Source organism: Gymnodraco acuticeps, unplaced genomic scaffold (assembly GCF_902827175.1).
Source record: "Gymnodraco acuticeps unplaced genomic scaffold, fGymAcu1.1, whole genome shotgun sequence".
NCBI classification, from domain to species: Eukaryota; Metazoa; Chordata; class Actinopteri; order Perciformes; family Bathydraconidae; genus Gymnodraco; species Gymnodraco acuticeps.
The window spans coordinates 172,501-184,739 of record NW_022991975.1 but is presented as its reverse complement, the minus strand read 5'-3'; the positions used below and the strand labels follow the sequence as shown (position 1 = coordinate 184,739).

The 12,239-nt window shown below is 40.3% G+C and overlaps 1 protein-coding gene across 1 annotated transcript in view; it reads right to left on the bottom strand.

The window, feature by feature from the left end:
- The window catches only part of LOC117536199 (calsyntenin-2-like), a gene marked incomplete at its 5' end in the record, with an annotated part of 180,449 nt that overhangs the window by 25,178 nt on the left and 143,032 nt on the right, over positions 1-12,239 (bottom strand). Inside the window, one exon of the mRNA XM_034200966.1 lies at positions 11,212-11,423. Coding sequence (XP_034056857.1) covers positions 11,212-11,423 — 212 coding nt within the window. The remainder of the gene's footprint in view (positions 1-11,211; positions 11,424-12,239) is intronic.

Here is a 12,239-nt window from a genome sequence, read left to right as displayed (position 1 = left end):
ACACCAATGAGGAATGTAGAGTTATATTTGTATTTATTCATGTTAGCAAACTATGGATAAGCTTAAAATGGGAATAATTTGGGTAAAACTGTGAGCTGGATTTGGGGCCTGTTGACATGTGTTTTTGAGGACAAAGGAAGATGGGGGAAGGTGAGAGCATGTCCTGATTTGCATTCAACTTAGAACGAGCTACAGTGGTTGTGATGTTAAGAGAGGTCCCTTGGGTTTCTCTGGTGGTTATCAACAGTAGCAGTTAAGTGAATACTGTTCAAACAATACCTGTGTTTGTGTTTTGTATTGATTTCTCTGTTTTATCCTTTCATAAATGTAAGGACTACAAATGGCTATAAACATTCTGGGCTGGTTGGAGTAAACAGGGTTTTATGGCTCTGTGGGGGAGGTGTAGGTATGCAGGCCTTGAGACCTTTTGTTGGAAAGTGAGCCTGTGTGGTTTCCTGCTGCGTTTCCTGCTGCGTTGCGTCTCCCAATGAGGTGACCTGAAAAGATGACCAGCTGACCTAACACCAAACCCCTCCTTCTTACTCTGGTATATATCCGGTGGATCCCTGGCGTTCGGCCTCTTCTTCACATGCTGCCCTCGGGTGAAAGTAGCTCTGCAGTATGCGGACTAGAGCAGGAGTAAGCCGGCATTACTCCTTAAGCATTACAATATAACTGTAATATATCATGTTGTATTGTAATGATTGTATTGCATTGTCATATTGCCATTAAAGTAGATTATTGTTAACGGTTACTTTGTAGATATGGATTCCTTCCTGTATTATAACCAGCTTCATAGGAACGCGCGGAGATTTGAAAAGCAGATCAGATATCCCTTTAAATCTCCAACAAAATGGTGACCCGACGTCTATAACGAAGCTGAGGAAGAATTCAGACGCTTTCAAACATCTCAGACAATCAGCAGGACTCTGCAACTTTGCAAATAAGGTAAGCAGACGATGAAAGTCGCCTGTCTGTAATTGGATACGCTAAAACTTTAGGATTGTCTGTAGGCGTTTCACAGTGTTTTTATAGTTTAAATGGAATATACAATGCATATTTTACTATGTTAGGAAAGTTATATACAAAACGTAAACGTGGATCGACAGGTAGACGAAAGTCCTGCGTGACGTAAAATAGAGCAGTTTGGCGCGGATCTGCAGGTGTTTATTCCTGAGTGGCGTAGAAATGGTGCAGTTTGTGTGAATGCGAGGTTTGAATCCTGCACGGCAAAACCTGAAAACTCGATATATCAGATCGAGTCGCCGTTTAAAACTGGGGTTTAAATAACAGACCAATGCTAAAAGCTTAAAGCCAGAGGTCTGTTATATATTAAACCAAGGTAGAGCGTTTCCCTTTGTCTGGAAACTTCTGCTGCTGCCATCTAGTGGCTGAAAGGGGGTATCACACCCTTGAAACTTCTGCTGCTGCCATCTAGTGGCTGAAAGGGGGTATCACACCCTTGAAACTTCTGCTGCTGCCATCTAGTGGCTGAAAGGGGGTATCACACCCTTGAAACTTATGCGAGCTTAGAGTTTAATCATTACATTGCTGGCCGGTATTGTTTGGTAAACTGGTACAAAACAATAAGGGATTGAACATTTTTTACAACGACAGCACCAGGAGATGAGTAAACTCAAGAATCTGTAGAGTGTAAATACATTGTGCAAAACACATTTTACACTCGAACTGTTTGCAAATGTAGACAATATAAATAAATGTTCAGAAAGAAGACATAGGCCTACACTTGATTCAAATTTCATTACTGTGATCCGATTGGTGTGCTCTGCAGGTTTACTATTGTTCGAAGTAACAGTGGGATTTAAAATGAGAGAAGATATGGAGATGTTCTTTCATAGTGTGTGGAATATGTGATGCTGGAAACATGTAAGTATTTCAGAGTTGTGTTGGGTAAATATGTAACAATGGATGAAACAATTTTTGGAGTTAGTTTTTGTAATATCATAAGTAGACATTAATTATGTTGTTTAGATGGCATTTAACAACTAAGACAGATAGTATGATTAGAAAGAGACAGAGTGGAAAGGGTTGGATTTATTTAACATCAGTGTGCTAGACTTCTTATAGGTAATGTGTACCGGGACCTGGACTCCCCCTCTGAGTTAGAAAGGCTTTGATCCCGACCCTCCAAGCAGACAACGAGACCTAACCCAACAGGAGACTCCTCCTTCTCCATCGTACAGACAGAGAACCAGAGCTGAACCAACAACAACAACAAGACTACATCAAGACTGCAGCCAGAACTATCTCCACCTGTGGCATCCAGAACCAAACCAGCATGCTGACATACAGAGAGATACTCTCATCGGTCCCTCAAACAGGACATGAAGTTCCAAACTGCGCCGCGAGATTTGGCACAATAGACATGAGAGCAGAATCCGCCCTCCATAAAAACAGCAGAGAGACTGTAAAGGAGGAGTGCAACAACAGTGGCATGATGGGGCTGCAGATGTGACTGGGCCAATGGCTGCCTACAAAAGTTACAGCGGATGGATTCAACAGCTGATGGACTGAAGAGAAGACAGAATCAGAGGAGTTGGCATGGTCGATTAGAAGTGAGGAGGCCGGGGTCACGGCTTGAGAAAACCAGGGGAGGAGGAAAGGAGAACGGGAATGAGTGAGTTACACATAAACACACTTATTCACGAAACGCACATTTAAATAACTTGAATTAACTTCATAAATACGTAAAGACAGAAAGATTTATTAATCATTTGGTAAATTAAAAATAGCAGTAAAGAGGAAACTATTAAAGTAAAATGATAATCATCCTAAAACACACTGACAGAGTAGAACCATATTCTTCAATATTTTCATCATGTTAACAAATCATTCTTTAAGACATTTTTATTCACGTGTGAATAAAGTAGTGATCTCATTGGTTACAATATTGATCACCATTAAAAGGATAGTTTTAGGAACCACTCTATAGGACAAATCTTTGTTTGTATTAATGGCTAGTGCCAAGCCACATATTAAATTCCAATCTAGAGTGTTGATTTCACCATTGTGGCATAGTTATTACCAGACTTCGGTTTTAAATCCTTGATAAAGGAGGGAGTAATTGTTGCATGTTCGGACACCCAAGGTTCCACACACTGCTAAAGAGTTTAACATCGTTTTTTAAGTAGACCAGAATTATAATGAGCTATGAAATGCAGAGCGACACAGATCCTAGTAATGTTTTGACTCAAGATAATAGTTATTGTACAAAAGTTTCTGAAATAGATCATTAGACATTTTAATACTAATTAGGTGTAATTGGATTGCAGTAGTAGTGGTACTCGAAGGAAGTGAGTTTTGTACCAAGTTTCAGGAAAAGTGGGAGGCGGAAGTCCCAATGACAAGTGAGAATCATCTTGAAAATTATAGTTGAAATCGTGACATATTTTTGTAGACAAAGGATACTGGCCTATGCTGAAATGTCAAAGTCTCTGCAGAGCACGACACATGGCCAAAAAAGACGGAGACCAACTGACCTTTGACCCTGACCGACAGTGTAACTTGACAAGGCACTGTGGATGACTGACTCTGGGGTGAACCTGACCAAACTTGACATGACAACCAGACAGTGTGAGTGTGAATGAATGCCGGCATGTGATCAGTGTAACTGCATGATTCTAAAACAATAACTAACCAAGCATGTTTTTGGACTAACATATTATTTTGGAGCTCCAAGGGAAACGAGAGGTTTCCTAAAAATTCCACAAAAAGGGGAAACCGCACATGTGATATTTTCCTCTCACATGAGTTGGCGGTTTGCAAATGTAAAAGCTGAAGATTCTGTTTCTTTTAGGCCTGAAGGACGGAGAGGAACACTTCTTTTCACTGAAGTGTTCACTGTGGAAATAATGATAATAATGTTCGTTATGTCCCTAACCAATTACCTGACAGTTTTTGTTCCCCTCCCATTACAGGCTTTTGTTACACATGATTTCATGTGTAAAAGGGGGGAGTGAGTATAAGGTATAAATGTTAACATGGCTGTAAAATTCACAATTTACATTTTTCTTTTAAGGATTGAGCATTGAATGTAATTAACCTGCTCCATATCTGGGGATAAGATACTGTTTGATGAATGTTGAGATGTTTCTAAATATTGATTTGAATTATAGCAGGTAACAAAGAAGCAGTGGCCAAGGGGCTACTGTGAAACCGAAGAAGTTGACCTGTGATAATGAAACAATTTTGTAATATTTTAACAGACATTAGAGTAACTGAGGTTTGAAATGTAGAAAGAACATATTACAGTTAAGTTAAGCTAAAACATAGTAATGTAATGAGACAGAATTTAATTTAGACAACATCATGTAACTAGCCTGGTAAAGGAGTAAAAGCCATAGACTTTATTGTTTAGGTCATTATAGGGATATACCTTTCATCTAAATTTAGAATAGAAAGACATTTGATGACAGTTTGTTGGAATTCTGTATTCATTTTTTCAGCGTGATAATATCTAAGCACTGACAGGTAAAAGCAGTATCACCAGGAAATCATTCACTTTGTTAGTATCGTGATTTTGGTTGTTTTTGAATCCATAACATTAGTGTGTTTCTTTACCAGAAACATTAGCAGTTCATATTATATTTGGATTTTAAATAGGATTTCATTTAAAAATAAACACGGATGTTTGTCAGAAATTCAGAGCTATTGAAATATGTTATTTAGTTTACCTAAAGATGTTGGGGTTCTTATTTAGTTGGCACAATCCAAGTATTAAGATTCTGAAGCTGCACTGGCAGATAGGAGGTCTACAATTAATTTAGAAAACCTGTTCACAGACGGCTGTTGTTTCAAGACACCCCACCAACAGGCTCCAAGTGGGGCAAAACAGCTGAGCGTAGGCTTGAGGGAGTTGTATCAGATTTCTCCACACAGGTCACTGGCGCCAAAAGGGGGACCCGAGAAGCACGAGGACAAAGTGGCTCAACCCCAGGCTCTCCGACCCCGACCGAGTGACCCAGCGGACCTCTTATGCCGTCTGCCTGGGAGAAAAGGGGGACAGCTCGTACCACGGGAGCCAGTGTGCGGCGGGGAAACCACCTACTAGGACCAGGGGACGACATCAGGACGGACGTGGCCCTGGCAGACGTGGACTACTCGGAAGCAGCAGACTGGAGGAGCAGGACCCTGGAGGCATCCTTACAGCAGACGACCCGGGAGGCATCATCAGCGGGCCGGAGAAGGAGGACCCTGGAGACATCTCTACAGCATCGACCCGGAAGCCGCCATCAGCGGGCCGGAGGACGAGGAGGAGGAAGACATCTCTCTAGCAGGCAGCCCAGAAGCTGCCGTCAGCGGATTGGGAGACAAAGACACGGCAAGCCAGGACGGCACAGGGAACTTGTCGAGGCAGCAGAGGAGTCTACTTCGCTCTGATCAGTTCTACCCGTGAAGGGCAAGCTGCATCTCCGCCTCCCTATTAGCTGTCCTTGTGGGCTATTCCTCCGGGGGGGGGGGGGGGGGGGGCTGATGATTCTAGCACTCAGCTACCCCCTCATGGTTCCTTCACTGCCATGGAAAGTGGTGTTCGGTCTCCATGAAGGTTTCAAGTACTCTGAATACCAGCTTCGGATGGATTTACGGACACAGTAGAAAAGAATGACCGTGGGTATATTTCAAAATGCCTTGTCTAAGTTTATCTCTGGAGAAGGAGATAAAAAGGGGGATTTGTAGAGTTATATTTGTATTTATTCATGTTAGCAAACTATGGATAAGCTTAAAATGGGAATAATTTGGGTAAAACTGTGAGCTGGATTTGGGGCCTGTTGACATGTGTTTTTGAGGACAAAGGAAGATGGGGGAAGGTGAGAGCATGTCCTGATTTGCATTCAACTTAGAACGAGCTACAGTGGTTGTGATGTTAAGAGAGGTCCCTTGGGTTTCTCTGGTGGTTATCAACAGTAGCAGTTAAGTGAATACTGTTCAAACAATACCTGCGTTTGTGTTTTATATTGATTTCTCTGTTTTATCCTTTCATAAATGTAAGGACTACAAATGGCTATAAACATTCTGGGCTGGTTGGAGTAAACAGGGTTTTATGGCTCTGTGGGGGAGGTGTGGGTATGCAGGCCTTGAGACCTTTTGTTGGAAAGTGAGCCTGTGTGGTTTCCTGCTGCGTTTCCTGCTGCGTTGCGTCTCCCAATGAGGTGACCTGAAAAGATGACCAGCTGACCTAACACCAAACCCCTCCTTCTTACTCTGGTATATATCCGGTGGATCCCTGGCGTTCGGCCTCTTCTTCACATGCTGCCCTCGGGTGAAAGTAGCTCTGCAGTATGCGGACTAGAGCAGGAGTAAGCCGGCATTACTCCTTAAGCATTACAATATAACTGTAATATATCATGTTGTATTGTAATGATTGTATTGCATTGTCATATTGCCATTAAAGTAGATTATTGTTAACGGTTACTTTGTAGATATGGATTCCTTCCTGTATTATAACCAGCTTCATAGGAACGCGCGGAGATTTGAAAAGCGGATCAGATATCCCTTTAAATCTCCAACAGGAATGACACAATTACAATAGCAAACACAAGCTAGCGTCTAATAGTACATCCTGAGTACAGGACTGTCCCAGGAACAGTGTCTGCTCAGAGACTTAGAGCTTCAACGTGGGCGGGATGGGGGAAGAATCAAGCACGGTCCATTGAAAGCATGACTGAAAGACACTGGGATACCCACTGAAACCGAAAGTGAAAAAAAACTTGAAAGCAGAAGAAAAAGGAGAGAACAGATAACGACCATTAAAGCAAATTGGTTAAAAGAGTTGGGCATTAAGAAATGAGCTCAAGAGAGAATTGGTGACCTTGACTTTGAGTAAAAGGCATCAGCATGAGCCTTGGAAAGAGACTTTTATATGAAAGTGATATGGGAAGCAGGCAGTGCTGAGCAGGCTCAATGAAAAGACAAACGAATGACAGAGAGAGACAAAGCGTAGGAGAGGGCGAGGGGGTGATTAACAGGGTCCAAAAGAAACGTATTACATGCCCTTCGAAAATAAATGTGATTCATCTGGAATCCTTTAAGCCCCGAGTGAACGCAGAATCTGCCCATTATGGAACTTCATCATACCTCCCTCTCCCCCCCCCACACACACACTCTCCTCATCCCTCTTTCTTTCCTTGTGTCTTTCTCTGGCCTCCAGCTAATCTCGTCCCCCCAGCTGCGGTCTCTATTTCTCCAGCAGAAAGAGCCCCAGCGACTCCTGAAAGCTATGCCACTTTCTGCTCTTCTTCCTGCGCCGCATTACACACAAAGGATGGCTAAACCTCCCTTTCGCTCGGCTTATCTCCCTCCTAATTGGCTGCGAGCGGCGGCAGGTTCTGCTCCTGCCTCGGCGGTGAGATCGTTGGACGAGACTGGAGAGCTGCTGGGATTTAAATGTCAAACTGATTAGGTTCTTGGTCAAGGCGCTGGGACCCTGAATGGAGAAGCAGTCTTGTTGAAGGTGGAGGTCTCTTTTAACAGGATGGGGTCTCAGGCACAGGAGGACAGAGAGGAGAGTGGAGGCACTGAGAGTGACATATTGGAGAGGCCAGTAGAGACAGAACAGAAGGATCCAGCTTAAACTGTAGATTACTGCTGCTGAGGAGGGGCTCCTACTGGGGTGTTTGGCTACTATATGGTTGTATCAAACCAGTGGTACATTACATTGCATTACTTCATTGTTAACATGATTCCACTATTTAATTATTTGTATTTCAATGACACTGGTCCTGTAACAAAATCATTTCCCAATTGGGGATTAATAAAGTATCTATCTACCTAGATCGATAGATAGATAGATATATAGATAGATAGATATATAGATAGATAGATAGATAGATAGATAGATAGGTATATATATATATATATAGATAGATAGATAGATAGATAGATAGATAGATGATAGATAGATAGATAGATATGTAGATAGATAGTTAAATAGTTAGATAGATGGATAGATATATAGGTAGATAGATGATAGATAGATGATAGATAGATAGATAGATAGATAGATAGATAGATAGATATGTAGATGGATATAGTCTTCATAACCTTTACTCTCACTAAAAGACCGAACTTGGCAGTGTGAGAGCAAAACTTTTGTTTCTTGAGTTCATGATGCAGATGTGCCAGATGAAAGAAGTGCTGCAGATTCCCAGGAGGCGTTACGCAAGGTTCTGCTTCCCTGTTCAGGTTTGTTGTGATAGCAAGACAGGTGGCACCGCTGAGCATGAATGAGTGAACAGATTATCAATATGAAAAACTGATGAAAGATTTAGTCTCGACAGATTTCCACCTGCATGGAGGCACCTATCTCCCACTGTGGTACCTTTTGTTGAACTTGTTCAGTTCCTGTTGTAATGGACCGATTGCTGAGACTCCTGTTTTGGAGCTTTTCTGAGAATCGCTCATCCAAAAAACTCATGATTAAAAGTGAACGGGGGTCCACTCTCAATGCACAACGCAATATGTAGCCTACATAACCCAGTAGGCTACTGGTGTTAAGTATAAGTACATTTACTAAAGTACTGTACTTAAGTTCAATTTTGAGGGACATTTTATGCTACTTCATACTTCTACTCCCCTACAGTTCATGGTGTACTTTTCCTCCACTACATGTATTTAATACCTTTAGTTACAGAAGTGGATGAATGATGTGAAATCTAATCAAGTGTTAATCAGACTTTAGTTCCACCTGGAGTAAATCCACCAGCTACCCTGCAGTATACAAAGTCATTCAAACTAGCTGCTCCTTCACCAGCTGTGAGAACACTTTCATGATCAATCATTATAAAACATATCATATATATTATTCTGAAATGGACCAATCTGCACAACAACTACTTTCACTGTCGCTACTTTCACTATATTTTGATGAGAATACTTTTCTACTTTTACTTGAGGAACATTTTGAATGCAGGACTTTTACTCTAACAGAGTTTTTCTACACTCTGGTACTTCTACTTTTACTCAAGTACAAGATCTAAGTACTTCTACTTTTACTCAAGATCTGAGTACTTCTACTTTTACTCAAGTACAAGATCTGAGTACTTCTACTTTTACTCAAGTACAAGATCTGAGTACTTCTACTTTTACTCAAGTGCAAGATCTGAGTACTTCTACTTTTACTCAAGTACAAGATCTGAGTACTTCTACTTTTACTCAAGTGCAAGATCTGAGTACTTCTACTTTTACTCAAGTACAATATCTGAGTACTTTTACTCAATTACAAGATATGAGTACCGGTACTTCCTCTTTTACTCAAGTACAAGATATGAGTACTTCTACTTTTACTCAATTACAAGACCTGAGTACTTCTACTTTTACTCAAGTACAAGATCTGAGTAATTCTACTTTCACTCAAGTACACGATCTGAGTACTTCTACTTTTACTCAAGTACAAGACCTGAGTACTTCTACTTTTACTCAAGTACAAGACCTGAGTACTTCTACTGTTACTGAAGTACAAGATCTGAGTACTTCTACTTTTACTCAATTACAAGATATGAGTACTTCTACTTTTACTCAAGTACAACATCTGAGTACTTTTACTCAATTACAAGATATGAGTACTTCTACTTTTACTCAAGTACAAGATCTGAGTATTTCTACTTTTACTCAAGTACAATATCTGAGTACTTTTACTCAATTACAAGATATGAGTACTTCTACTTTTACTCAAGTACAAGATATGAGTAATTCTACTTTCACTCAAGTACACGATCTGAGTACTTCTACTTTTACTCAAGTACAAGACCTGAGTACTTCTACTTTTACTCAAGTACAAGACCTGAGTACTTCTACTGTTACTGAAGTACAAGATCTGAGTACTTCTACTTTTACTCAATTACAAGATATGAGTACTTCTACTTTTACTCAAGTACAAGATCTGAGTACTTCTACTTTTACTCAATTACAAGATATGAGTACTTCTACTTTTACTCAAGTACAAGATCTGAGTAATTCTACTTTTACTCAAGTACACGATCTGAGTACTTCTACTTTTACTCAATTACAAGATATGAGTACTTCTACTTTTACTCAATTACAAGATATGAGTACTTCTACTTTTACTCAAGTACAAGATATGAGTACTTCTACTTTTACTCAATTACAAGACCTGAGTACTTCTACTTTTACTCAAGTACAAGATCTGAGTAATTCTACTTTCACTCAAGTACACGATCTGAGTACTTCTACTTTTACTCAAGTACAAGACCTGAGTACTTCTACTTTTACTCAAGTACAAGACCTGAGTACTTCTACTGTTACTGAAGTACAAGATCTGAGTACTTCTACTTTTACTCAATTACAAGATATGAGTACTTCTACTTTTACTCAAGTACAAGATCTGAGTACTTCTACTTTTACTCAATTACAAGATATGAGTACTTCTACTTTTACTCAAGTACAACATCTGAGTACTTTTACTCAATTACAAGATATGAGTACTTCTACTTTTACTCAAGTACAAGATCTGAGTACTTCTACTTTTACTCAAGTACAAGATCTGAGTACTTCTACTTTTACTCAAGTACAAGATCTGAGTATTTCTACTTTTACTCAAGTACAAGATCTGAGTACTTCTATTTTTACTTAAGTACAAGATCTGAGTACTTTTACTCAATTACAAGATATGACTCATATCTTGTAATTGAGTAAAAGTAGAAGTACTCATATCATATGAGTACTTCTACTTTTACTCAAGAACAAGATCTGAGTACTTCTACTTTTACTCAAGTACAAGATCTGAGTACTTCTATTTTTACTCAAGTACAAGATCTGAGTACTTCTACTCAAGAACAAGATCTGAGTACTTCTACTTTTACTCAAGTACAAGATCTGAGTACTTCTACTTTTACTCAAGTACAAGATCTGAGTACTTCTCCCACCTCTGCAAATGTAATGAGTAAATAGCAGTGGAGTAGAAGGAAGCATCGCATGGAAATAAGTAAAGTACCCCAATATGGAACTTCAGTACAGCACTTGAGTAAGTGTGCTTCACAACATTACACCACTGGTTACCATTGAACCATGTCTGTCTGGTTTTCTGCCATCAGCTTGCTTCCTCCTAAAGAAAGCTGAATCGTCAGAAGAAGAAAAGTAAACGCTAAATGGAACACAGTATGAGCTCTGCCAGTTTATCAAAGACCTGAAATCAAATGTCCAACTTAAAGGAAATGTGTGACGGACAGTCCATACCTGTGTGCTGCGCAGCGGCGTCTGCCCTGGTGACGGTGCTGATGACGTGGAGGTCCTGGAACAGAGCGACTCCTTCTGGTTCCTGGAGGTCAGAGGTCGGCAGATTCAGTCTCTCCAGGCCGGTGATGGTGATCCGGGGCTCAGAGGGCTGCAGCACCATCACCACCGCATCGATGTCCAGGATGCTGATGCAAGTGTCTTCACCAAAACACCTAGAGAGGGGCAGGGAGGAGATTGGTTTGAGACTGTCCAATCAAACAAGGTGCAGGGTTTGAAGTTAGGGTTAGGGTTAGGGTTAGGGTTAGCCCTAACCCTAACCCGGGTTAGCCCTAACCCTAACCCTAACCCCTAACCCTAACCCTTTTTTTATATATGATTTATTTGTGACATTGTCAAACACAGAAAGCATACATACATAGACCCTCATGTACAATGAAGGGAGTACAAGAGACCATTCTACCAGGGTCAACAATACCAAAACAAACTAACACACCTTAACCACAAAAAACAACATTGAAATAAAATAAAATAAATAATATTCTCTCTTAAACTCCTACTTGACATACAGTGAGGTTTCGATGCAGGACAGAAGTCGTCTGGGCTTCATTTAGTTGAAAAGAACAAGGTTTCAAAGTTACATACAACCTTTTTCAACGCTATATTGTAGTGAGGTCCTGCTTCCTCTTTGAGTCATTTCATTGTTCAATTAAAACATGTTTAGACGTCAAAACCTATTTAGCCAGGATTTCAAAATAGTTCTTGATCAAAACTATTTTAGTTTTTTTACATTTTGCTATTTTGTAGAGAATAAACAAAGAAGCAATTGTCACCAGTCTTTACACCGAGCTAAGCTGATCTCATGGTGGTGATAACCTGATATCGTATCAAGCGTGGCAGTCTTTGCATCCACGCTCTGTAAGAAAGTGCTTTTTTCTTTTAACCTTTACAAACAATTCAATGAGTGAGTTTCAATTTGTTTATAGGCAGAAAGGATATTGGTTTGTGTTTGTCCAATCAAACAAAGTGCA